The following is a 25750-nucleotide window of genomic DNA, read 5'->3' as shown; positions in this document are numbered from 1 at the left end:
CACCGTCCTAACTGGGATGTGTGTTTCTTTGTAAACCACAGAGAGCTGAGATTTCTAAACACCCAACCTGACACTCTCTGTCTTTTAAGAGGAAAAGTCACTCAGTGTATACATTTCTTCCTTCTTATTTTATGACTTATTTTACTTTTCTGCCTTCTTCCTTTTGCGTTTTGTGGCTTTATTCCATCTTCTCTTTGTTTCCGTGGGAATTTCTCTTCTATTTTCCTCTCCTGTAGTGGTTCCCTTCCCTCCCTTGGGACTCATCATCACGTGCACATTTTTCTGCCTTTACTTGGAAGTGAGACTGCCGGCTGATCTTCAGGGCGTGGGGGTAACTGGTGGCCTTGCTGAGGCTGACGTGGTGGGGTGAGAGGCAAGTGCCAGCTAGCATCCCCAAGTAACACAGGAGCGGGAGCCTCGGGCATGTGATCACCAGCGTTTCCCCGGGGCCCAGCCCATGAACCAGGCGTTGCCTGGGGTCTGGATGCGAGCTGGGGAAGCGGAGGCAATGAGGGACAGTTTGTCCTGTGAGTTTGCTGTGACAGGGAGACACTGGTACTGGAAAGAAAGGTCGTCTGGCAGAAGGAAGTTTGTCGAGGTGAAGGGACCTGCCCTGCTGTACGTGCTGCTGGGAAGCAGCTAGGAGAAGGGAGGCTGGACATGGCTGGCCCCTGAAGACGGGGGGTGGGGACAGGACTGATGGCTAGAGGGGACAGGAGATGGAATCACTACGGAGCGATGTGGGCGGTTGGGACAGGGCTTCGGGGAGGCGAGGTGGGGCCACCAGCTCAGTGTCGGGAGGCAGTGGGGGTGCCAGAGGACAGGGCGGACGTGGCGGTTGTGGCAAGGGGAGCTAGGCAGGCAACAGGGTGATGCGCAGAGTGGGGGTACAGTTTAGGTTGGGGACAGATTTAGGGGTTGGCAAGCTGTTTGGCACGGATGTGGGAAACTTCCTCCAGTGGGGCTCCGAGGGTCAGTTCAGTTCATCCAGGGCTAGGGGTTGCCAGGCGGGTGGAAAGACGGGGGCAGAGGAGATGTGAGAATCCTGGCAACACAGAGGCTGGCACAGTGGTCCCCAAAGACTGGGCTGGCAGGGGAAGGGCGTGAACGTGGATGTGGGCTGATGGTGCAGGGGAGAGTAGAGGGGTGCAGGAGCCAGAGGGCCCAGGAAAGCCAGCAAACAGGCCGTCAGAGGAGCCGGGGGGAGAGCATGGGGTGCCTGGGACCGAGCATTCGGACATGCAGACCTGGCCCTGCAACCCGGAGGACTAAGGGTGACAATGCCGGTGGGCATAAGCCTGTGAACTTTTTAATTGATTTTTTTTTATTTTTAAAAGATTTTATTTACTTTTAAGACAGAGAGGAAGGGTCCGGGAAAGAGAGGGAGAGAAACATCAATGTGTGGTTGTCTTGCGCATCCCCTACCTGAACTGGCTTGCAACCCAGGCATGTGCCCTGATTGGGAATCAAACCGGAGACCCTTTGGTTCACAGGCTGGTGCTCAATCCACTGAGCCTCACCAGCCAGGGCTAGACTTTTTTTTTTTTTTTAAACCAGAATCGCCTGGAAATGGTAACAGAGAGGAAGCGAGGCCCCCTCCACACTGAGTCTGGGATAACAGGCAGCCACTGAGGGGCTACAGGGAGGTGGGGGTGAGGGGAAGACCCACCTACTTTTGCCTGATTCCTCACCCCCCTTCCCCTCTATCTGCCCCAGATATCCGCCTGGACTGGGGGACCTACGCTCCGGAAGAAAAGGAGGACAAGCTGGTGGAGCTGCTGGTGTTTTGCGGGCCGCCTTTCCCACTGCAGGACCAGATTGGAAACGACCTAGGTCCTGAGATCCCAGACAGCAGCAACTCCTCCTGGTCCCGAGGTCTCTCTCATGAGTCTTTGTTTAGCCAGGAAGCTGCCCAGTCTGTGAGCAAAGGGGGGTCTCAGACTGGCTGTCCGGGTGTGGCCCATGGGCCTTGAGCCTGTGTGAGCCTCAGTGACATCTTGCTGGCAGGCCGAGAGCAGCTCCAGGGCCAACGACAGGGCCTCCCCGATCATCTCAGTTGTCCTGCAGGAGCACGAGGGAGTGCCCTCTGACCGCCTGTACCGCATCAGCCCCAAGCAAGTGGTGAGTTGGGGCTGGGCTGGGAGCTGCCTGGAAGAGGCCCCATGGGCCAGACAGTGGCCCTCAGCAATGCTAATAAGGCCGTGTGCCTATGCCAGGTGGTCCCTGCAGGGGGCAGCAGCACCATCTCCATCTCCTTCACACCCATGGTCCTTGACCCCCACGTCCTGCAAAAGGTGGAGTGTACTGGCTACGCCCTTGGCTACATGAGCTTGGACAATGAGGTGAGCCCTCCTGGCCCAGGGTGGGGCCAGAGCCACTGCCTCTCTCCTGGGTGGCTCACCGCCTGCTCTGCCCAGCGACCGCCAGTGATCAGGCTTGGGCTCGGTAGGCCGACAGGGCGCTTCCAGGAAGGATGCAGCGTCTGCAGGACTTTGCCGTGGGACCCCTGAGGCTGGACCTGCAAGGCTACGTGAGGCCCGCACAGTGAGTCAGTCGAGCCGCTGGGCCTCCCTTCGTCCCCCGTGGGGAGCACCCTCACCTGGCACTGCCGGGGACCAGTCAGGGTTCTGAAAGCAAGACAGTGGGAACGGGAGGGAGGAACAGCCAGCAGGTGAGCCCAGGGAAAGGCTGGCCAGGCCCAGATGCGCAGAGTCAGGGGCAGCCAGGGACCCAGAGGCCCAGCCTGGCCCCGCGATGCCCGTTGCCGGCAGGCTAAGCGTGGAGGTGGACTACGGTGGTGGCACGGAATTCCGGCACCAGGCCAGTGACCTCATCCCCGAGGAGCCCTGTTCTGGGGTGAGTGTGCTGCCCACCTCGGCCCTGACAGCTTATCAAGACCTCAAATGTCCCTATAGGCCCTTCCGGGGCACGGGTCTTAGAGTCTGAGTCCCCCTCCCTAGCACCCCCGTCCTGACCCCAGAGCCACAGGCTTGAGGAGAGGGGACAGATGCATCCCTCGCCTCCCCCGCCTGTGTCCACCCAGGTGCTGAGTGAGCTGGTGACCACCCACCACCTGAAGCTGACCAACACGATGGATATCCCACACTACTTCCAGCTCATGGTTTCCAGGCCCTTCTCCGTTTCCCAAGAAGGAGCTAGCCGCAGCCACAGAACCCCTGGCCCTGGCCAGGAGCCGGCAGCGGCGGGCAAGCAGCTGGTGCTCCACCCGCACAAGAGCATGCTGGTCAGTGCAGGGTTCTGGGGTCCTCACCCTTGAAGGACACACTCCCCTGAGCCAGTCACCTTCTTCTCTCACACATGCACACGCGTGTACACACTTCACCCTCATGCATTTGTACCCAGGCATGCACACACAGACATCTGTACCCAAACCACACGTGTCCCCCTACTCCAGAGTGATGTGACCTCTGAGGAAGGCAAAGCTGACTCAGACATCCCCCTGCTTAAAGCCCGTCAGAGGCTCTGGTCTGTCCTCTGGACAAAAACACAGGCCTTACAGGGCCCACCAGCCTGGTCATGCTAGGGGGCAAAGGACAGGCATGGCTCTGCCCCCAGTGCAAACGGGTGCTGGGCGCAGAGCGGGACAGGCAGCGGCTGTGGAGTGGATGCGCCTGGCGGGGACTCTGGGTGGCAGTGGGGCAGGCGTGCTTGCTGGGCTTTTTGCTGGGCAGGGCTGTGTCAGCCTGGGCCCTGCAGGCCACGCTGCATCACAACCAAGCAGGGACCTTGTCGGGCCTGCAGAGGCCGTGGGAGAGCAGGACAGGGCTCCAGGTGGGGAAGCTGCCACTGCCTGCAGCAGCCCGAGGTGACAGTGTGTTCTCATCTGCTCAGGTGGACGTGTCCTTCTCCCTGTCCCTGGAGCTGCTCTCCTATCAGAGGCTCCCAGCTGACCAGATGCTGCCGGGAGTGGTCATTCAGCAGAGCGAGAGTGGAGAGAAAGAGATGGTGTTCACCCAGGATCTGCTCCTGGAGTATGCCAATCATACCACGCAGGTGAGTCCCGGGCCTGCCCCACATGCGAGGGGGGTGGAACTGGGCTAGACTCTGTCTTTGTGGGGTCAGAGGACAGCAAACCCCAACAGGGTCCGCCTCAGAAATGAGAGGAGCCCAAGCCCTTGCCTTGGAAGAGGCCTTGCACATGGAGAGGTGAGGGTCATTCATTTTTATTTAACCTGAGAGCTCAAGAGCCAGATGAGGTGCTATACAGTGAAAAAGCAGGGAGGGCTTCCAGGAGGAGGTGGCATATGAAGCCTCCTATTAATCACTAATGAAAAGAGAAACTACAACAAAGTCCAGCCAAGGGCATGCACTGATGCGTGGGGACAGTGAGCATCTGAGGGCTGGCCCTCGGACACAAGTGGGGCTTTGCGCCCCACGGTGAGCACCACAGGCCTAGACCTGTGGGCTGTGACAGAAGATCTTGGGGCTGTGGGGTGGAGCTGAGCTGGCGGGGCCCAGTGGTAAGGTGCAGGTGAGGAGCTTGAAGGGCCTGGGAGGTGGATTTCAAGGCCAGAAAGAAGGGTCTGAGCACTGGAACCAGGTGGGCCCTCCAACGTGGTACCTGGGCAGCTGCTGGGGCCCAGGGCCAGGGGAGGCAGGGGTAAGGAGGTGGGCTTGGCTGTACCCGAGGGCAGTGTGGTGGGGGGACTGCCAGGAGCCAGGGCAGTCATGGCACAGGTGGAGCCTGACATCAAGAGCAAAGGGGAGATGGCTTCGAGTCCAAGCCATCACACAGGGCTGGGCCTTGGGGCCCCCAGGGGAGCAGGAAGGAAGGCAGGAGGGCACCTGACCAGGAAGCAGAAACCACAGAGCTTGATCAGGGAATGGGTGGCAGGGGGCACCGATGGCACCCTCCTGACCTCTACCTGCGCAGAAGCCCTCCAAGAAGCTTCTGGCTTTAGACGATGGCGCCGGCCCCGTCCACCTCCACGGGGCTGCCTGTGCACTCCTCAGGAGCATCAGTGCTTGGGGTCAGCAGAGCTCACGCGTTCCCGAGGCCCTGGCTCAGAGCCCAGCGGGAGTGGGCCAGGTCCCCTGGTCCCCACCAGGTGAAAGGCTCTGTCCCCTAGGTGGTGCCCCTGCGGGCCACTGTGGCCGTGCCTGAGCTGCAGCTCTCCACCAGCTGGGTGGACTTCGGGAGCTGCTTTGTGAACAAGGAGCACGTCCGGGAGGTCTACCTGATGAACCTGAGTGGTTCCCGGAGTTACTGGACTGTGTTGATGGGTATGTCACACTCTCCTGTCTGCCCGCTGCTCCCGTGTGGCTGGGCCAGGACCGCCAGGAAGGGGCCCATGTGTCCTGTCCCCGCAGGCTGGCTCCCCAGGGCTGGTGCCGCCTGAGGATTCCTACAGGGATGGCCAGTTGGCCCATCCTAAGTGATCCCCCCAGAGATGAAGGGTCGGGACTTCCTGGGGCAGCGCGTGGAGCCACCCGCCCGTGTGTATGTGTCTTTCCCCTTGGTGCAGGACAGAAGCACCCAGACAATGGCCCTGTGACCTTCGAGGTCTCCCCAAGCAATGGACTGCTGGAGGCGCGACCAGTCAACGGGCCTCCAACCTCCATCGCCCTGCAGGTGCTCTTCACGGCCAGGTACAGCCCCTCCCTACCTCCCGGGCACTGCCCACACCTGGAACTGTGCCTCAGCTCCGCCCCCTGCGGCCCCACAGGAGCAATGAGCTGTACGAGTCCACGCTGGTGGTGGAAGGCGTGCTCGGGGAGAAGGCCTGCACCCTGCGGCTCCGGGGCCAAGGCTCTTACGATGAGAGATTTGTGTCACCCTACCAGCTCTGAGGCTCTGCCCTCAGACCACGTCCCCTGCCACCCACCCCACACCGACTTTGGAAATAAACACGATGCAGAGCTGAGGAGCAGGTGTGCTGTGCGGGGACACGCAGTGGAGGACCTCCCAGCAGCGCCTGGGAGGGGGGACCCCCCAGAGCACTGGTCTCAGCCAAGGTCCTGCACGCACGTCCTCAGAGCTCACGGGCAGGGCAGGCAGCACCGCTGTGGAGCCTGTGGTGGTGAAGAATCTAAGACTGAGCAGGCGCAAGACCAGCGTGGTGAGAGCTGGCCCTTGGGACAAACCACAGCCACCCAGATGAGATAACACACATTTACTATGTCGATTGCACTCCTCATCCAAAAGGCCCCTTCCCCGGGAATTACACAGTGGCCCCTGTGGCCTGGGTGACCTGGCACCTCACCCATGCCTGTAGTGTGTCATGGGTGTTCACATTTCCCAAATTAACCAAAGTGCCCCGACTGGCCCACTGCCATCACACCCGCCAGTGCTGAGCTTCCCCACGTGGCACCGCTTCTGCAGCGTCGCTTTCTCCCCGCCGAGGGACAGCCTGGGTGGCACCTCGCTCACTTGCCGGGGTATTCAAAGACGGCGGCGGCCCCCATTCCGGTGCCTATGCACATGGACACCACCCCGTAGGCCCTGTGGGGGCAACGCTGTGTTGGCTGGGTGCAGGCACAGAGGGCGGAAGCCCCGCCCCCGAGACCTGTCCAGACCAGGCGGAGCTGGGTGGACCACGGCCTCCGTGGGCAGAGTTTGCACATCTGTGGGTACGCAGTTCCCTGGCTGCCCACCCAGGCACGCACGAGGTGGCAGGTGCCTGCCGCAGGCCAGGGTGCCCTTCGCAGCTGGCCCTCATGGAAAGTGGGGGTCATACCCCTGCGTCCTTAATGCAGAGTGTGTGCAATTATACCGCCCCCTGCTCCCCTCGGGTGCCCTAGCCTGGGCATCCCCCAGGACACCCCCCTGGGGAGTCAGCCTCACCTATTCTCACGGCGCTTCAGCTCGTTGAGCAGTGTGATGACCTGTCGAGCCCCGGTGCAGCCCAGTGGGTGGCCCAAGGCCACGGCACCCCCCAGAGGGTTCACCTTCTCGAGGGGCAGTTTTAGCTTCTCTATACAGTAGACGGCCTGAAAGGAGGCAGCGCATCAGCTGCAGCTCCCTTCCCGGTCCCGTGCGCCCCTGGCACCAGCTGGGCTGCTCGGGGCCCAGGCAGTGTTGGGAAACAGGCTCACCTGGCTTGCAAAGGCCTCATTGATCTCAAAGATGTCCACGTCATTCACTGTCAGCCCTGCAGGCGAGGGAGAAAGACCTGAGCTGACCCGGCAGCCCCTTACCCTTAGCAGGACTCTCAGTCTCCTGGGACCCCACCCCATCCCTGGCCAGTAGGCTGGCTGGTGTGTCTGTCTGTTCTGGATGAATGTGTGGGTCCCAGCTGTGGGGTCAGGAAGGGCTTGGGGTAGGGGCACTAGCCGGCCCCACCTCCACTCTGCAGCACCCACAGGCCCACCCCCTTCTGGCCACAGCACAAGAGGCGGAAGTGAGATCCACATCTCGCTTCCCATCTCAGAGTGTGAAGCGCCGCCTTACCTGCTTTCTGCAAAGCTACAGGGATGGCGTACACAGGTCCAATGCCCATGATGTCAGGTGGAACCCCAACCACTGCGTAGGACCTCAGGATCCCCAGGATGGGAAGGCCCAACTCTTCTGCCTTGGACCTCCGGGCCAGCAGGATGGCAGCTGCCCCATCGCTCACCTGGCTCGAGTTTCCTAGAGACAGACGGCAGGGGTGAGGAGGCCTTAGAGCAGGACCGAGGAGGCCCAGCCCTCCCAGAGAACACCCACATGGACACGCCCCTTCCTCCCGGCTCCCCCGGCCCCGTCTCACCAGCAGTGGTAGAGCCACCGTCCTTGAAGGCAGGCTTCAGTTTGGCCAGGCCCTCCATGGTGGTACTGGGGCGGATACCCTCGTCCTGGGCCACGGTGACCCTCCTCTCCGTGCCCTTGTCGTCATAGACCGTGGTGGTCACAGGCACAATCTCATCTTGGAAACAGCCCTTGCTCTGGGCCCTGGCCGCCCTGCCAGCACCAGGGACAGCCAGGCTCAGGCTTCCGTCCTTCCTAGGGTCCCTCTGTGCCTCCACCTCCTCCCCATGGGACAGACACGTAAGCCCAGACTGCCAGATGCTGGGACACGCTCGCCCTGGGGGAGTTCGGAGGGACTGGTGTGGGTTCCCCACTACCCCGACCTGGCCCCGGGTGTGGGAGGCCCAAGGCCTTCTGGGGGTCTTCTTCACCATCGGCCTCAGACCTTCAGGCCCCCACCAGCCCCAGCCTTGGGGGAGGGGGCAGAGGAAGAATGGGGGTGGTGGCTGCCAGCTGATCCTGACACCCACAGGGACGAGGGACGAAGCCTGCTGGGCTCTCTATGCCAAAGTGAGGTCGGAGCCTCCAGGCACATCTGTGCTGGGTTCTGCCAGCCTTCCTGTCTGATCTCGACAGCTCTGTGTCACCTGCTCCCCAGTTTTCACTGATTTAAAACAACACACACTAATCTACCTGGTAAGTCTTAGTATTGAAACAGTGTAAAAACACAGGGCATTTTAGCGTGACCCTTGGCATCAGATGCAAAATGCTAAGTGCCTGGGGCATTCCCCTGGGAAGAATCCACAGCTTTCACCAAATTCTCAAGTGACTACCTGACCCCAAGTGTCTAAGAACCACTGCCTCAGAGAAGCCCACCCAGCCAGACATCACTGCCTTCCATTGCTGTCCTCTACCCGGGCAGCTGGGGTTCCTCTGAGGCCATCCCCAGCCCCTGGATGCCACCCCAGACCCAGGAGTGGTCCAGAGGCTGGGATGCCTGGGTCCCCAGCAACGCCGGCCCCACACTCCAGGCTGTCCAGAGGGGCCCCACCAAACCACAGCAGTCAGAGAACAGTCCTGGCCCTCAGTACACCCCCCGTGACTGGATGGGGAAGCTGAGGCCCAGCAGGGAGCAGACACTCAAGGTGAACAGACAACAGGAGGACACGGAAGCTCTGGCAACGCACAGTGGCCCTGGCTCCTGCTTGTCTCTCCCTCCTGGGAGGCACGAGGCTTGGAAGCTACTCACCGCCCTGCTGCAGCCTAAGGGCGGCTGCCCCTGAGACCCGTCAGGCCAGTCTCCACACCCCATTCTCTGGCCTTTCAACACTCCACCCCAAGCAACACTCACTTTTGCTGGGAAGCCAGCGCAAAGGCATCCTGCTTCTCTCGTGAAATGCCAAACCGCTCAGCTACATTCTCCGAGGTTATCCTAGAAGACAAACGGCAAACAGTGTGGGTGAGGTCTGGCGGCCTGGGCACCGGCCAGGCTGGGGAGCTGTGCTTGGAAGGCCAGTCCGTGCCAGAGACAGGATTATGACTCAGTGGGTGTGGACGGGTACAGACGGGGTCACCCTGATCCTAAGAAGCTCGTACACCAGAGACCAGAACAGGGCAGATGAGGGTGGGGAGCGGGCACTAACTGGCTTCTCGAGGCCAGCTTCTATGCCTCAGGAAAACTCCTTTAAAGTGGGAGACGAAAACCCCCAAGTCTCCTCGGGGAAGATCACACCCAATCTTCCTGGGAACCCAGAGCCACAGGGAGGCCTTCTGGCCTGGGCTCCTGGCTTTAGGGGCTTCTCTTGGAGATGCAGCCACTGCACATGGAGGTATGGCAGGGGCCACGCCCTTCTCTGAGCCTCAGGTGGAGCCAGGACGCCCTGCCCGTGGACTCTGGGGGTGGCCCAGAAGCTCAGCGATGCTGGCAGCACAGCTGACGTGCCAGGCAAACACAACACGCTTTCCATGTGGCATCTGCTGGGGCCCAAGTTCCCTCGCCAGCGTGTCCAGTAACCAAAAACTTCCTAATTCCTCAACTTCCTGTTTCTCCTAGGTTTCGGGGTGCAGCTGCCATTATCCCTCGGGTGACTGAACCCCTCAGGCAGGGAGTACCAGGCTAGGCCATGTTTGGAAGCCCAGCAGCCCAGAGAGGACCCGGGGGGCCTCGGGGGGGAGTCAGGGACAGCATCAGGTCCCATCTGCAGAGTCCCTGCAGAGCCTGAAAGCGGGAGGCCAGGGTGGGCACCACTGGCCGCAAGATGATCAGAGCACCTGTGCCCCGTGCCCGGGCCCGGCTGGGGGTGGGGGGCGTGCAGGTGCACAGCTGCGGGGGGGACACTTACCCCATAGGAATCAGGCAGTCTCTGGCCTTCTCCTTCTCCACCAAGCGGGAAGTAATGTTTCCAGGATTCTGCATGTCAGCCATGGACATGGACTCCACCCTGGGGAGGAGGAGGAGGAGGTGACGCTGGCAGGACTAGCTGTGTGTCTGACAAGTGCTGAGAAGCAGCCAGGGAGCCCCAAGCAGCACTGGCCGGCGAGGCAGGGCTGGGGGTGCAGGACACAGCACTGCCCAGTGCACACTCCCAGCCGGCCAGGCGTCCCTAAGGCAGCCCCTCCTGCGGCTCAGCCTGGTGTGGGCCACAGACGGGGAACACGTCCAACAAGCCCGGCCACACCCTCAGGGACCACGCGTCCAGAGGAGAGGAGAGAAGAGATGAGATGTGTGAAAGCCGCAGATCAAAGAGCGACGGGACCTGCCTGGATGAGGAGGTGCTAGGAGCTGAGAGGAAGGCGAAATCTCAGTTTGGGGTGGTCAAAAGGGCTTCAAGGAGCTGGGGAACCATAACCCTCACCCAGCACTCATCATGTGCCCGGAAATGGTTTTGCAGGTCTTACTGGGCACTTCAAACAGTGTCAGTCACGTATGTGCCACAGAGCGTTAGCTGCTGTTATGTTTAACCTCACCAACTTCGGCAGCGCTGAAGCAGCTACCCCCATGTAATAGGCAAGGACACGGAGGCCCAGAGAGGCTACGCTGCCCATGGTCATTCAGCCGGGACCCAAATTCAGGGAGTCTGGCCCCAGAGCCACTCCCAACTAGGATGTTCCGGGCTAGTCTTCACGATCAAAGCCAACACGAACAGTCAGCCTGTGACACAGGGGGCAGACCTGGCTCAGACCTGTAATACCCTAGTGACAGCATTTTTAACTTTTGGGGGGCCCTCAGGTGACCTCTAAGGAAGTCACGAAGGCACCAGCCTTCTCCAGTTACCCAGACCCCTCCCAATACAATGAGACATGAGAGACGGGTCAGAGAACAGACCGAGCAGTGGCCCCGATCCAGCTCAAGTCCCTGCAATGTGGTCTTTGGTTTTATTTACAGCCACAGACACAGAGCAGTACAACCCAGTGTGTGTGGGGGGAGGAGGGGGGCATAGCCCTGAGACAGCCCAGCCATGTGCCAGTGAAGAAACGCTACTAAGAGGAACTGAAAGAGGCCACTTGCCCCCTCATCCCGGCCTGCTGAAGCCCTCACTTGGCCTGTGCTCCCAGCCCCAGGTGCCACCAAGCCTGGACTCCATGCCCTTCCCCTCTGGGGTGACACTGCCCAGTATAGCTTCTGCAGCTCCACAGGCTGCAACCAGAGATGGAGCCAAAGCTGACGGAGACCACACCACCACAGATCTGATCGTGCCCCTCGGAACCCAGCAGGCAGCCTGAAGTTTCCACCTGGGCACCCGAGAGGGGGACGGGGGGCAGCCTAGGAGAGTGAGCTAACAAGTGATACAGCCGGCAGCTGTCCCCGGCTTCCCTGGCTTTAGGGAACCAAAACCGCCCCTTCTCCCTCGGCAGCAGCATGAATGAACAAGGGCACGGGAGGAAACCAGAGAGCTCCATCATCTCTCGATGCTTGCCCACATTTTCCAGCCGGGCAGACTTCCGAGAAAGCAAGCTTTGAGAAGCCCACTTCCCCTCCCCACTAACGCTGAGAGGCGCGAACCATCCCTGAGCAACCAGAGCTGGAGGCTACTTCTGAGCTGAATTTGGAGGAACTCTCTCCCAGGAAGCTGCCTGAAGGGGAACATTCTGAACTTGTGGACCTCTGACGACTCAGGTGATAGATGTTAGTGTAATTGTTACGAGCTGGTTAAGAAGCTCTGGCAGAAAGAAATTCTTACCCACAAGCCATGCCAATGTCATAAGACCCATTTCTGATGCCACCTGCAACAAAAGCATTTCATAAACATCCTTCAACAGAGTCCACCTGTTCTGGGAACGGGCAGCCTCCTCCCTACCTGGTCTCTAACACAGGGCCCCAGCCTCAGAGATGGAAGACCCAGGGGTGTCCAGCAAAGGCTGGGGGGTAGCAGCAAGGGGCTCTCCTTATCTGTCCACGAGGAGAGTCCTCGCAGAAATCCTTATTGCTTGCCCGGTGGATAGTGACTTTGCTGACCCTAATTCACGGAGTCAGGACCAAGGCTAGGCTGCAGCAATGGGCACCCACCCAGGCACGACTTACCAGCGATGTTGAACACTGCCTGGAGCCCCGAGGAACACTGTCTGTTGACAGTGCTCAAAGGCACCATCTCTGGGATGTCGCTGAAACAGAAGGCGAGACCACAGTCAGCTGCCCTGCCCCGCCAGGCTCACATAGAGAGCAGGCCTGTGCTCTTGGACGTGACTCCCCCACCAGCGGGCGCAAAGCCAGGGGAACACACCCAGCAGCCCTTTTCCCGCTCCGGGCCGGATCCTTAGTGGGCAGACCTACGGGCAGTTGCTCCCCAGGGCCCCACGAGCACATGCCCTCCCATCCTGTGATGCTCTGCAACCAAGGCCAAGTGCAGCCCAAGGCAAAGGGAAGGCTGGTTAGGCCACAGGGCTCCTTCTTTCTCTCCCTTCGAAGGTTCAAAAATGAAAACTATACAGGGTGAGGGAGGCAAAGAACAGAGAAGACTTATTTCTGGGACAGAGAACCAGAGCAAAAGATATGTCTCAAGTATGAGGCCTGCCTTCCTAGTGACCACGTGGCTCACCCTTTCTGTTCCCCTTCCCTCTGGAAAGCTTGCTCCCAGCTGGTCAAAGACCCTGCTGGGTACCAGGTGTCCCAATATACTTTGTTCTGGTGGGTCTTCCCAGGCTCCCCCCGGTCCCTGCCCTGGAACCTGGTAGGGCTGCCTGTCCTGATGTAATTGCCCTGGCCAAGGGTATAAAGCCCTAGGGAAATCTCAGGGCCCATGGACTAAACTGTATGGGGTCCAAGCACTGTGGTGATTCCAGTGTGCAGCAGGCTCTACTGAGACCCTCCCAGGTAAATAGCCTGCTGGGTCCCCTAACTTCCGAGTCACCACCCCTTCACCCATCCCACCACATGTTCACTGGACACCTACTCAGTACTAGCCACCACCGGAGGGATGCTGACATGCTTAGAATGCAGTGTCCAATAGGATGCCTGACCAACACACAGAAAACGAATCAACTAGCAGAGGCTGAAAGAACGGAGCGAGATGGCAAAGCACATCCCAAGGAAGCACGTGGCTCACTCCCAGAGAGGAAGGGACCCTCGCTCAGGGAAGTCAGGATGAATGGAGAAACCATGCTTGAGCAGGGTTTAGCTAGGGTACAGAGAGGAGGTAGGGACAGCCCTTCAAGGGGACAGAATGACTAGCACCGGGAATAATGGGCAGATAGGTTGGCTGAAGGAGGAAGAGTCAAGGCCAGTAAGCAGCTGGGAGATAGGGCTGGAAGGCAAGTCTGGAGCCAGATCCTGGGAGTCCTTGAACTTCAGGCCTAAGCAGTCTGAACCTTTCCTAGTAGTCCCTAGAGGTTTTGCCAATCTTCCCGTTCCTTCACTGGCCTATGTTCCCATTCTTTCTTCTTTATGCAGTTGTGAGTACAAAGCTAAGAGGTTCTCAAATCTTCATGGGAAGATAATTTAAGCATTCCTCCTCTGTCTTAGGACAGCAAGACAAGGGCAAGTGTACCAGGTAAGATAGGCCCGAAAGGTTGCTGCCTGCTCAGCTGGCAAAAGAAGCGGAACATCACCCTGCTTAGTTATTCACCCAGCAAAAGAGGCCAGAGTCCAAACAGCACTTACAAAAGGCAAAGCAACAATTTGACTCTGGCTGAAAATCAGGTCACAGAAACTCTTTGCTACAGTCCCAAAGACCCTGTTTGTCCTGGCCCAGGGCCAGGTAACACGTCCTCCCTTCGAAGCAGGAGCAAGGCAGGGTCCACGAGAGCGGGGTGCTGAGGACCCCAGCTGCCTCTAGGTCTGGTGTCCGACCAGATCCTCTCCCGTCCACAAGCTGAGTTCCCTGAGGCCTGAGCCCACTCGAGAGCCAAAATGGCCAACCCAGAGCCAGAACTGGAAAAGTTTACCTCAGAAACTGGGCAATTCGGGCCATGACTGCCCCGGCCCCCGGCTGAAGCACATTTCCTGTGGACAACAAACCTTTGCTCAGTGCTCAGTGGTGTTCTGGGCACCGAGGTGTACCTGCGAATATCAGAGAGCGGACATGCCACACCTCTCTTCAGAAACACAAGCCCTCAGCAGGCTCCCTGGGGGCCCTGGAATTTCAAGGTGTGGCGCGGGGGGACCGAGGTAGACAGCAGCTTGTCCTGGTCACACACTAAACCCGGCCCCTGAGGGCGCCAGGTTCCCTCGCCCACGCACCCTGCCTTTCCAAATCAGCACGCAGTGGGCACGCTGCTAACGAGCTGGTTCTGCCAGGGAAATGGGGTTTCTGAAAATGCACCCCTCCCCAGCTGTCCTGTGCCAATCCCTGCTGTCACTCCGTGGGCGGAACAGTGATTTCTGACCTAGGGGCGGTGACCTACACATTACATAATAAGACTCTTGCCCCATTATGTTGAGGCCAGAAGAGCAGAGGTGGGAGAAACGGGCTGACGGAAGGTCCAGAGGCCCTGGATTCAGATGCAAAGCTCTGCTGCAAACTCGCCCCGGCCTCAGTTTCTCCATCTGTGAGGGACTGGACAAGATCGTTTTTGATGTTCTGCTTGTTCCGTCCTGGCAGAAAATGGATGTCAGGATCCATAGAGAGCCCTATAGTTTCCCATCTCCTGGGGTGTTCCCAACCCCCTGTGCCAAGTGTCTTGGCGTTAGAATGTCACTTGAGAGCCCTGCTTTGTATCATACTTAATGTGCAGAATGTGCTTGGAGGGGCGAAGGCTAGCCCTAAAAAGGCAAATTCGTCGTTGTCCAGTCCGTTGACACACCCCTCAGTGAAAACACCTGGAGGGTGGTGACATATCTGAGGACTTTAGCGGGATAGGAGGACGACGAGGATCGAGCCCCGGGTCCGGGTAGCATTCTCACCCACGCATATATCTCCTAGTTGGGACGGGCTCAGCTTCACGTCCTGGAGAACCGCGGTCAAGACGGCCGAGAGAAGCTCGTCAGGGGTGGTGTCCTGCAGTGGGAAGAGTGGCCGCGGTGACCCCATGCCGCCACTTCACGAGGTCCCAAGGCCCCCGCTACCCGCCCCCGCTGCTCAACCCAAAGAAGCAGAGTGGTCGGAGCTCGGGAGCGGAGCCAACTCGGGCGCCAAAGGGAACCAGGCAGAGACGCCAGACTCCAGCCCGCCCCCAGCCGCCATCTCGCTCGTGAAGCCCGGACCCAGGGTCTCACTTTGAACCCGCCGCGGCGCCCTCGGCCAATGGCGGTGCGCCGCCCGTGCACCACGACCACGTCCTCGGCCGACGTCTGCGGAGCGCGGCTCCCACACCGCGCGGCGTGCAGCCCCCGCTTCCAGCCCGAAGAAGGCTGGCTGCTCAGGTGGCCCAGCACCACCTGCAGCCTCTGCATGACGCAGCTAGACCCGGTAGACGCCCCGACTAGCACACCCGGAAGACCACCGGAACCAAAACCCTGCAGCCACCCCGACTTCACCCCAGAAATATAAATACCGCCCACAGCCCTGTGGACTGACCTGCTCTTCCCTCCCAAGGTCCCGCTCACCCCCTGCCTCAGCCAACCAGAAGGAGATTCTGCCTTAAGCCCCGCCCCACCCCAAACCAAACCACCTATAGCAGTGGCCGCTGTCACCTCCGAAAGGGTCTTTCCACTCAAAGTCCTGCTTGCTGTAGCCTATGGCTGCCAAGCAGAGGGTGGACATCTCGGAAGCCCCGCCCAGAAACGCTGACACCCCCCCCCCCCCCGCCCCCAAACCCGAGGCGGGACCGCGAAGTGCTCTGCCCATGGTTTTTTGCTTGGAAAGGTTGTCCGGACTCGAATCCCTCCTTCCCATTCCTAGTCTTTTCTGCTGTCCCCTGGATCTCAGCACCTAAACTAGGGGGCATAAATAATTACCACAGAGCCCTACACCGACGTGCATGGGCTCTTATGGGAAATCATTCGAGAAGATTGAGGAAATTTGGGATCCTGGGCAGCAGGAGAATGGATTGTACAAAAGTGCCGAGATGTGACAAGCTCCCTATCTGGAGGTAGAGCACCATACAGTTATTATTTTTTTTTACCAATTTTACAATTATTTGGGGTGATATGATTAGTGCCCACGTCCACGCCAAGTCAGGGAGAGACCCTGTATCCGTGGTGCCTGCAATGTTCTTGACACTTAGTAGGTAATTCATAAATACCTACAGAATGAACGCATGAACCAAGCTCCCAGGTCAGGGCTGAGTCTCCCCCAATCCTAACGAGCAAGGCTAGGTGCTCCCTACACTCCCGATAGCAATGTGTTTTCCTAGAGAGTAGTTTCCCAGAAAGTAGTACTGCGCTTCCCCCAGACACCAAAGGCCAGGGCGCCCTGTTACCTCTAATCCCCGAGGGTAGGGTTTTGCGCCCCCCTCCCCCCACCTTTGAAGGGCAGGGCCGTGGCATGCCTCAGACTCCGGAAAGCCGTATGCGCTTTCCCACCTCTACCTCTGAGTGTACAGCCGGGGGGGGGGGGGACTCCCGAAACTCCTAGAGGCAGATCTATGTGTTCCCAGGAGATGGGGGGAGGGAGGGTAGGCAGAACCGATACCTCCTCACTTGCCTCCTGCCCTCCACCCTCAAGGGCAGGACCGCGTGAACCCCTTAGATTCCCCCATTGGAAAGATGTGATTCCACCGGATCTCAAAGAGCAAGGCCCCTGTTTCCTACAACCCCTGAAGAAGGATCGGCATTTCTCTCGGCTCGCACCAGATCCCCCCATCCCCGCCCCGAGCACAGGGCGGTGGACCTGCCCAGACCTCAAGAGACAAGTACCCAGTGCCCTTATCCTATATCCAACGCAAGGTGGGACCCTTCCACTTCTGCGCCTCTGCTGGTGCTCCGGATTGAAGGGCAGGGCGGCGCTTCTCGGAAAGGGAAACTGGCGGGGCGGAGCAGCGGGTGTCGGAGGGGAAGAAGGAAGTGCGGGCGGGCCGGACACTCGACTCCACAGTGCGGAAGCTCGAGGGCGGCCCACCATGGCTGCAGGGGTCCCGGGCGCGGGGTCCGCGCCCCCCTCTCCCTCCATGTCCTCCCTGCCTCTGGCCGCGCTCAACGTGCGAGTGCGGCGCCGACTGTCGCTCTTCCTGAACGTGCGGGCGCAGGTGGCTGCCGACTGGACAGCGCTGGCAGAGGAGATGGGTTTCGAGTATTTGGAGATCCGGCGGCTGGAGAGGCACGACGACCCCACGGGCAGCCTGCTGGACGACTGGCAGGGACGTCCCGGCGCCTCGGTGGGTCGTCTGCTGGAGCTGCTCGCCAAACTGGGCCGCGACGACGTGCTGCTGGAACTGGGGCCCAGCATCGGTGAGGACGCCTTCTTTGCCGGCCCCCGGGGTTGGGGGCGAGGGGTGGGGGAGCAGGGCTTCGCTGGTTTCAGCGAGCAGTCTCCCTTGGTGAGACCCTCCTTTCCTGGGGGGAAGCGTGGGGAGGCATTCCGCAGGGGGGAACCGCGGGGGACCAGTTCCCTCTTTCAATACCCAGGATGGGGGAGTCTAGAGGAAGGAGGTGGAGGCCCAGAGAGGTACAGAACTAGAGAAAACAGCTTAGGCAAAAGCTTTCACGTAGGGTGGGAGTCAGAATCCGGGCCCTCCTGGGTGGGGTGGGGGGCGGAGTTTGGGTTGCTTCAGGTACAGCAACAGGGCAGGTGGGGGTCTGAAAACTGAGAGTCTTGGAAACCTCAGGTTCCCTAGGACATGAGCTGCTTCCTGCATGGGCGTGGGGACAGCTGCCCAAAGACAGGCACACCTTACTTGGTTGGAGCCTCTGCCCGCATGCACATAACCGCTGGGTCTCCTGAGCCCTTCTTGCGTGCCCAGCACCCTGTTCACGTCAGCCGTGGATTCTAGAAGAAGCAGACCCTGGGTTCTATTCTCAGGAGCCCTAGGAAGTAGGGGCCAGGGCAAAAGGACAGAAATATACAAGCCGGACCTTGATGGCTTCCTGTAGGGCTGTAACACCATTGACCTCCCTTTGGGGCGGTCAGAGCCAAATGGAAGCTCAGCTTCTGGGAGCTGAAAACCGTGAGTGGCGCCAGGGGACTGGAGAAGCGCTAGAGCACAGCGTGGCCAGGGAGGTGGGACAGGGGTTGGATCCCGACTGTGAGTAGAGGCATGGGGTCCCCCTGGGAGCCTGCCCCACTCTGTCTCTTCCCCACAGAGGAGGATTGCCAGAAGTATATTCTGAAGCAACAACAAGAGGAGTCTGAGAAGCCCTTACAGGTGGCTGCGGTAGACAGCAGTGTCCCACGGACGGCAGAGTTGGCGGGCATCACCACCCTCGATGACCCCATGGGTAAGGGCCTAATACTGCTCCCCTGGCCCAGATGGGACAGGTGGGCCATAGGACACTGTGGTGTTTAGAGCGTGAATGCTGGAAGCAGACGGGCTGTGGCATTGTGTGCAAGTCCCTTCACCTCTCTGAGCCTGTTTCTTTACCTAAGAAAGGGGGATAATGATATGAAACACTCATGAAATCGTGTGTGTGTCTCATGGTCAACCCAGGGCTTGGCCCAGGGCAGGGGTTGTGGGGAGGTGCGCATCTTTCCTCTCCTGGGAAGAGCACTTTCTCTGAGTAGTGTCATCTCAGCGTTGATGTAGGGTGCGGGACCAGGGTCACCCCCAGCCTTCCGACAAAGCTCTGACCATCCCCCCTGTGCTCTGCACCCAGGGCAAATGCCTGAGCGATTTGATGCCTTTATCTGCTACTGCTCCAGCGACATCCAGTTTGTACAGGAGATGATCCAGCAGCTGGAACAGACAAACTATCGGCTGAAGTTGTGTGTGTCCGACCGTGACGTCCTGCCTGGCACCTGCGTCTGGTCTATTGCTAGTGAGCTCATTGAGAAAAGGTTGGTTAGGTGGCTGGGGGGCAGTGGGTGGATGCACCAAACCCAAGGATCCAGGTGCTGGGATTTTCCCAGCTGGACCCCTGTCTATCCTGGGCACAGTGGGTTCCTCCCAAGGCCATCCCTTGGGAGTATGCGGAACTGGGTCACCACAGAGCCCACAGCCTGCCCGCTCTTCCCTAGGTGCCGCCGGATGGTGGTGGTTGTCTCAGATGATTACCTGCAAAGCAAGGAATGTGACTTCCAGACTAAGTTTGCACTCAGCCTCTCGCCAGGTAAGCTCAGCCCTGCCCTTGCCACAGAAGAGTGGGTGGGTGGGGCTTCAGAATGCCGGCCTTTCCTCCCCAAAGACCATGAGTGCAACAGCAAGGAACTCCTGTAGGTCTCTGCCCACCTGCGTGCCTTTTGTGCATGCACGTGAGTGCCTTTTGTGTGAGTGTATGTGTGCCAGGGATGCCTACTGGCACACATACACTCACAGGGGGAGTGCTGTTAACCCCTGGGCTGGGGACTGGTCCCACCCCACTGTGGGATGAGGGCCTGGTGCCAGCTCTGCACCCCTTGCTTGCAGGTGCCCATCAGAAGCGACTGATCCCTGTCAAGTACAAGGCAATGAAGAAAGAGTTCCCCAGCATCCTGCGGTTCATCACTGTCTGTGACTACACCAACCCCTGCACCAAGTCCTGGTTCTGGACTCGCCTCGCCAAAGCCCTGTCCCTGCCCTGAAGGCTGCCTTGGGACCCTGGGCGTACGTGTGTCTGTCTGCCTGTATATGTGCTCCTGCCCCTACCTCCCTCTGTGGTTGTAGGGGGATCCTGTGCTCCACTTGCCTGTCCATTCCTTGAGATGCCGGCTCCACAGGCACATCTACAGCCACTGTACATTCCTGGACATCACGTCTCAGGGCCTGCACGGAATCAATGGCTGCAAGTGGAGGTGCCAGCTGGGACTGAGAGGAAGACCAAAGGCACCATCTCTGACCCATCCGCACATCTCAGACCTCAGCTTCTCCACCTGAGAACTGAGTAGGATGGGGAGAACAGGCAGTAGCAATGTTCAGATCACTGTGGGAAATGGTGAAGCCTTGTTCTGGGTCTCCCGGGGGAGACAGATCTTGGCTGAGAGAGAGCTGGCTGCCAGGGCCGTATGCTGGTACTGTTCGACCACGGCACTGCCAGGGAGGCTGCTGCCACAGTGTTGCTCTACACAATGTGCCTACTTGTTGCTCATCTCACATCCCACTTTCTCCTGCCCCATGGGGTAAATACTGGCCCAGCACCGGGTGATCTCAACCTGACCCTGATTCCCCACTGTGGGTTCACCTCTATCTGCCTCTTGGACCACTCCCAGCTTTTTCCCACATGAGCAGCTGGGGCTGCTTTTCACTTCAACCCATCCAGGTGCCTGTGATCACACTCTCAGCTCTGCCTGGCACAGGAAGGGGCGCATCAAGTTGGTTCTGAGGCTGGGCCACCGTGGTGGGGTGAGCAAGGAAACCTCCTCCCTGGGCCACCCATGGAGAGGTTTCCCATCCACCTTTTGTACCTTCAGTGCCTTACAAAGTTGCTTGCTGGGACCAGTTTACAGACAGGGATCCCATAAGAGCCTCCTGACCCAAAGCTTGTGGGCACGTACACACCCATGCACATGCACACGTGCGCACACACTTCCCTGGGTACAGCTCCCAGGTATGGCTGGGTGAGCTGGTCCCACCACTGAGGGGGTCTAACCATGGATAAAGATAGGGCACTTAATGTATTCCTTTCCTCTTTTCCCCCCACTTCACTGAAACCAGTCTCCAGAAGGAACCCAGTATGCCAGCATGTATGCTTCCAGCAAAGCACAGAGCAAGGAAGGGAGCTGCTGGCCTCCACGCAGCAAGTCAAAGGCAGACAGCTGTTTTTCTCTCTCCCTCTCCGGGAGTTTTGTACATTAGTTCAAATTAGCTCTCCTTGGGGGAGAAAATATCATGGTCTCAGGTCTCTCCCAGAGCAGATCTCGGGACCCTAAATCTAACTGTAGAATGTGTCTTCTCTGTTCTGCCTTCAGCAGGGCTGGCGCAAGGTACCTTTCCTCGGGGTCTGGGGAGGGACGGAAGGCCCCTCTGCACGATCTTGATGAAGCACTTAGCCACCATGCACCTATGCCCACTTTATAGTGGGGAGGATTGTAAAACAATTTCAAGAAAGTATCTCACACCTATTTTGTACGCATTGTGAAAATTTCAAAGGGCCAAGAAGTGCCTATGTCATTTCACCTATATCCTGGGTTTGCAATAAAGAGTTTTCTATTTTGGGAACAGCAGGTTTCATTTGCGCCTGGAGGGAGTTTGGAAGCAGTGACCTGGGATAAGGCTCTCCTGGGTCAGAGAAAGTAAGCCATTGAGTAGGTTCCTGTGGGTTCAGCAGGAGCTTCCTAAGGGCTGGGCCCCACCTCACAGGTCCCAGACACCACCAGGGCTGCAGCAGAACCAGGAATAGCAGCCTCAGCTCCAGAGGCCAGGGAGACTGCTTGCCTCTGTCAAGCTGGTCTGCCCGGGATTGTGCCATGTTAATGGGCCCCTGGCCCAGCCGGCAGGCAGGAGCTGCTGTTCTAGGCCCCAGGGGGAGTCAGGGAGCCCCCATTCCAGTTACAGATCTCTGTGGAGAAGCTCAGTTATCAATAATGGGTCTGTCATCCTTGGCATAGGTGTTGGTCTATCTCAATAGAACATCTCATGTTCACTGTTCAATCAAGAATATTTGGCAACTATAAAAGAGAAAAACCACCCATAATCCTAATCCCAAAGGTAACTCTAGTGATCTTTGAGAGTGCTCAGACATCAGCTACCGTAGCTTTTCTTGTAATGGTCTGTTGCCATGTCCTGGCTACTGAGCCTCCTGGATGCTGGAGGCTCCCCAGCCTTACCCCTGGGCCCTCAGGGACTCCTAGGAAAGCTCCAAGTGTTCAGAGCAGCTCTGGGTAGGACCACCCTCTCCAGTGTCCCCTGGGGGACAAGGTCACCCTTAGGATCTGCCTTGTGACACCCATGGTTGGGGGGACAGTCTTTGGGTCCGCTCTTAGGCTTGGATGGGCGGGTGGGGGGATCCTCTGAGCAACACCAGTGCATCATGGGGAAAGCCTCTGTTCTCTGAGGCCAGGCTGGTGATCCCAATGTGCTCACCACGATCCCATCTGACGATCCTCACACCCCCTCCACCTTCCTCCAGTGCCTGCCTCCACACAAGCGGGTTCCCGGATGGATACCCGGAAACTTCCTCTTCTTTGTTTTTGGTTTAGTCCTCGAGGACCTTTCTTTGGTAGAGAAACCCTCATTTTTGTCTTTTAGTAGGGAAAATTCACCGCTGAAATCAAAGGCAAGAGTGGGAAAATTTGGAGCGCAGCAGCAAAGTTCAGTACCAAACTACAAGCCTACACGCCAATGGGCCTGGATTCTGCCACCAGCCCACGATGGGAAATAAACAGGGAGAGGGATTTCCTCCAGACTAGACAATATGATGTGGTAACACAGTACATCTTTGTTGAATCCTGGTTCAAACAGACCAGTTATAAAAAGACATCTTGGAGTGCTATATCTGATCAAGGGTAGTGCCCAGATTATATAAAGAATGATATATAACTCAAAAGTAAACAACCCACTTAAAAATGGGCAAACGACAAAGAGAGATTTCTCCAAAGAAGATATACAAATGAATACATATGACAGGATGCTGGACATCCCTAATCATTAAGGAGTTGGGTCAGAGAAGGCCCGCTAAAACAGAAGATTTGAATTAGATCCAGAGTCTCATAACATGGTACTCCAGTGTCCCGGACTGAAAATCACTCTCCATACCAAGGACCAGGAAAAATCTCAACGCGAGTGAGGAGAGACCATCAAAAGATACTGAGATGACACCAACACTGAGATGATCTGACAAGGATTTGAAAGCAGCCCGTGTAAAAATGCTTCCATGAGCAATTACAAGCATCCTTGAAACACACGATAAAGAGTCTCAGCAGAGAAATACAGGAGATAAAGAAATAAATTGGAATATTAGAACTGAAAAAAAAAACCCATCTAAAATAAAAAGCTCACTGGACAGAGAGGACAAGAGGGAAGAATCAGTGAACTTGAAGACTGAATAATATAAATTGCCCAACCTAAACAACAGAGAGAGAACGGACTGAAAAAAAGCAAGAGTCTCAGGCATATGTGGAACCATTAGAAAAATCTAATATTTGTGTCACTGGAGCACTAACAGGAGAGGAGAAAGAAGGTGGAGCTTAAAAAGTATTCCTATAAATAAGGCTGAAAATTTTCCAAACATGGCAAAGACATAAAGGCACAGACTCAAGAATCTCATCAAATCCAAAAGAGGGTCACTCAAAGAGATCCATGCGAGGATGCATCAGAGTCAAACTTCTGGAAACTAGAAATAAAGACAAAAGTCTTGTAAGCAGCCAGAGAGCAATAACACCTTCCCTATAATGGAAAAGGCAATTTAAGTGATATCCAGTATCTCATCAGAAGCCATGGAGATCAGAAGGAAGTGGCACAACATTTTTAAAGTGCTCAGAGAAGAAAATTGTTAACTCAGATATCCTATACCCAGCGAAAAGCGGGAAGAAGAAATTAAGACATTCTCAGAAAAACTTACAAGAATTTGTCAACAGCAGACCTACCCTTAAATAGCTAAAGGAAGTTTTGAAATGGAACATAAGTGCTTTAAAAAGAAACTCACAACATCAAGAAGGAAGAACAAGAGAGTAAAAATAAGTCAATACAACGTGCTTTGCTTCTCCTCTTGCGTTTTCTAAATTATATCTGTTGATTCAAGCAAAAGGCCAGGGGCTGTGTGCGGGATAGATTAGGGAAGTCGATAAGCACTGTGGTAATTTCTGCTTCCAGCAGCTGCACGAAGGAAAAGGAGAAATGGAGTGTGGCTGCTGCCTGGGGGGAGGGACTCTGCGGTCCCCGAGATTTCCTCTTTCCTCAAAAGATCAAAGCCCACAAGGTCCAGTTCCGTGTCCCCGGTCCTGCGCCCTCATGCATTATCTGATGTTCTCGGTTTACGGAGAGAAAGTATTTAAGACAGTTATAAATAGGGGAGAGTAAAGAGACTTCACGGGAAGAAAGGTTTCTATCCCTTACTAAAAACTGGTAACTAGGTAAGTCAGGTACAAAGAGTGTTATACCCAGAGCACCTAGTACATATTTATACATAGCGATGCTCTGCAAACATTATAAATAAATCAAAGTGAAATCGTATTTGAAATTACCAAAATTATAGAGATGGAGAACAGACTAGCGGTTTTCAGGAGTTAGAGATGGTTGGGGGGAGGAGGGAGTGGGTGTACCACAACGAGGTCTGCATCTCGACTGGAGTGGTGGGTAGATCTATGCATGAGATGAAAATGGCGAACACTGTACAGACGCCAAGTACCAACGTCAAGTTCCTGGTTTTGATACTGTACTACAGTTACAGAGGATGTGTGTGCATTGGGGGAAATGGCGTGAAAGGTCCAGGAACTTCTCTGCCCTATTCTTGCAATTTTCTTGAATAATTATCTGAAGAATATATGTTTTTAAGAAATTTAACATAAAAATGAAGTTATAACAAAAGCCCATGGGTGCTTATGCAATGGAGAAAGCTCAATTTCCCCACTTATCCCTCGCCCCAGTTTTACTGAGACACAATTGACACACAGCACTGTGTAAGTTCAAGGCGTAGAGCATAATGATTTTACTTACATATACTATGAAATGATTCACCAGTTAACATCCTCCATCTCACACAGATAGAAAAAAAAAAGAGAAGAAAAAATTTTTTTCTAGCTAATGAGAACTCTTAGGTTCTACTCTTGTAACACCTTTCAGACGTACCCTACCGCAGGGTCAACTATGGTCCTCACGCTGCACATCACGGCCCCAGTATTCACTTACCTTGTACTGGAAGTTTGGGCCTTCTCACCACCTCCGTTCAATCCCTCCGCTTCCCACCCACATCTCTCTTTCAACGAGTCTGGTTTCTGTTTGTTTGCTCAGATTCCATGGATGAGTGAGATCACACAGTATTCGTCATTGTCTGACTTGGCTCACCTAGCATAACGCCTTCACGTTCTATACATGTCATTGCAATGGGCAGGATTGCATTTTTTTTAACAGCTGAATAATATTCTGCTGTAGATACAGCTGGCCCTCTGTATATGTGAATTCCTCATCTTTGGAGTCAACCAACCACAGATCAAAGATATATATTTTTAAAAGGTTATGTTGTTGCTGACATGTACTGTGTAGGTAGGCCTACAATAGTTGTGTCAGTACTGAACACGTACAGACTTTTTTCTCGTCATTGTTCCCAAATAATACAATATAAACAACAATGTACATAAGCGTGTACATTGCATTAACTGTCATAATGGTCTAAAGATGATTTAAAGTAGATGAGAGGATGTATGTAGGTTATGTGCAAATGCTGTGCTATTTCACGTGCAGGGCTTGAGCATCTGTGGATTTGGGTATCTGAGGCTTATGTGTGTGAGTGTGTGTGTGTGTGTCCTGGAACTAATCCCCTTCAGATATGGAGGGATGACTCTACACGTCACAACTTCTCTATCTACACACCTGCTGTCGAATACTTAGATTGTTTCCATGTTCTGGCTGTTGTAAGTAATGTTGCTGTGAACGTGGAGGTGCAGCTATATCTTTGACACGGTGTTTTCATTTCCTTTGGATACGTACACAGAAGTAAAATCCCTGGACCATGTGGCAGCTCCA

The 25750-nt window shown here is 56.5% G+C and overlaps 3 protein-coding genes across 8 annotated transcripts in view; 2 read left to right on the top strand and 1 right to left on the bottom strand.

The window, feature by feature from the left end:
• DLEC1 (DLEC1 cilia and flagella associated protein) overlaps positions 1 to 5883 on the top strand; it is a 48274-nt gene extending 42391 nt beyond the window's left edge. Inside the window, exons 28-37 of the mRNA XM_036030510.1 lie at positions 1717 to 1919; positions 2008 to 2121; positions 2217 to 2345; positions 2453 to 2544; positions 2772 to 2856; positions 3044 to 3244; positions 3853 to 4014; positions 5091 to 5244; positions 5487 to 5610; positions 5688 to 5883. Of these exons, the coding sequence (XP_035886403.1) occupies positions 1717 to 1919; positions 2008 to 2121; positions 2217 to 2345; positions 2453 to 2544; positions 2772 to 2856; positions 3044 to 3244; positions 3853 to 4014; positions 5091 to 5244; positions 5487 to 5610; positions 5688 to 5811 (1388 nt within the window). The 3' untranslated portion in view covers positions 5812 to 5883. The remainder of the gene's footprint in view (positions 1 to 1716; positions 1920 to 2007; positions 2122 to 2216; positions 2346 to 2452; positions 2545 to 2771; positions 2857 to 3043; positions 3245 to 3852; positions 4015 to 5090; positions 5245 to 5486; positions 5611 to 5687) is intronic.
• Positions 5884 to 6119: 236 nt separating this feature from the next.
• On the bottom strand, positions 6120 to 15611 carry ACAA1 (acetyl-CoA acyltransferase 1). Of its 4 annotated transcripts, XM_028518174.2 has the most exons (12): positions 15339 to 15609; positions 15027 to 15120; positions 14069 to 14126; positions 12210 to 12289; positions 11869 to 11911; positions 10030 to 10128; positions 9039 to 9119; positions 7710 to 7900; positions 7412 to 7591; positions 7057 to 7112; positions 6806 to 6951; positions 6120 to 6463 (listed from the first exon to the last, which is right to left on the bottom strand). In XM_028518174.2, the coding sequence occupies exons 1-12, from the start codon at positions 15513 to 15515 to the stop codon at positions 6388 to 6390; spliced, it is 1281 nt and encodes a 426-aa protein (XP_028373975.1). In that variant the 5' UTR covers positions 15516 to 15609; the 3' UTR covers positions 6120 to 6387. The 4 variants fall into 4 exon arrangements, with proteins under 4 accessions (XP_028373975.1, XP_035886401.1, XP_035886400.1 ...); XM_036030508.1 differs by lacking the exon at positions 7412 to 7591 and having other exon boundaries at positions 15339 to 15610; XM_036030507.1 differs by lacking the exon at positions 10030 to 10128 and having other exon boundaries at positions 15339 to 15610.
• A 1135-nt stretch (positions 15612 to 16746) lies between these two features.
• On the top strand, positions 16747 to 21289 carry MYD88 (MYD88 innate immune signal transduction adaptor). Of its 3 annotated transcripts, none has more exons than XM_028518237.2 (5): positions 16747 to 17450; positions 18303 to 18437; positions 18813 to 18974; positions 19174 to 19265; positions 19562 to 19726. In XM_028518237.2, exons 1-5 carry the CDS (start codon positions 17123 to 17125, stop codon positions 19580 to 19582), a joined length of 738 nt encoding a protein of 245 aa, XP_028374038.1. In that variant the 5' UTR covers positions 16747 to 17122; the 3' UTR covers positions 19583 to 19726. The 3 variants fall into 3 exon arrangements, with proteins under 3 accessions (XP_028374038.1, XP_035886402.1, XP_028374036.1); XM_036030509.1 differs by having other exon boundaries at positions 16748 to 17450; positions 18813 to 19002; positions 19223 to 19265; XM_028518235.2 differs by having other exon boundaries at positions 16761 to 17450; positions 18813 to 18993; positions 19562 to 21289.
• The last annotated feature ends 4461 nt before the right edge of the window (positions 21290 to 25750 follow it).

This window comes from Phyllostomus discolor, chromosome 7 (assembly GCF_004126475.2).
Source record: "Phyllostomus discolor isolate MPI-MPIP mPhyDis1 chromosome 7, mPhyDis1.pri.v3, whole genome shotgun sequence".
NCBI classification, from domain to species: Eukaryota; Metazoa; Chordata; class Mammalia; order Chiroptera; family Phyllostomidae; genus Phyllostomus; species Phyllostomus discolor.
The sequence above is the reverse complement of the archived record's forward strand: the minus strand, read 5'-3'. Positions and strand labels throughout refer to the sequence as shown.

Coding starts and splice junctions, on each gene's coding strand:
- ACAA1 (XM_028518174.2), bottom strand. CDS start 15,515: ATGCAGAGGCTGCAGGTGGTGCTGGGCCACCTGAGCAGCCAGCCTTCT. Junction 10,129..11,868: donor GACATTGGCATGGCTTGTGG/GTAAGAATTTCT, acceptor CCTCCTCCCCAG/GGTGGAGTCCATGTCCATGG. Junction 9,120..10,029: donor GACTGCCTGATTCCTATGGG/GTAAGTGTCCCC, acceptor TTTGTCTTCTAG/GATAACCTCGGAGAATGTAG.
- MYD88 (XM_028518235.2), top strand. CDS start 17,123: ATGGCTGCAGGGGTCCCGGGCGCGGGGTCCGCGCCCCCCTCTCCCTCC. Junction 17,451..18,302: donor GGAACTGGGGCCCAGCATCG/GTGAGGACGCCT, acceptor TCTTCCCCACAG/AGGAGGATTGCCAGAAGTAT. Junction 18,994..19,173: donor AGTGAGCTCATTGAGAAAAG/GTTGGTTAGGTG, acceptor GCTCTTCCCTAG/GTGCCGCCGGATGGTGGTGG.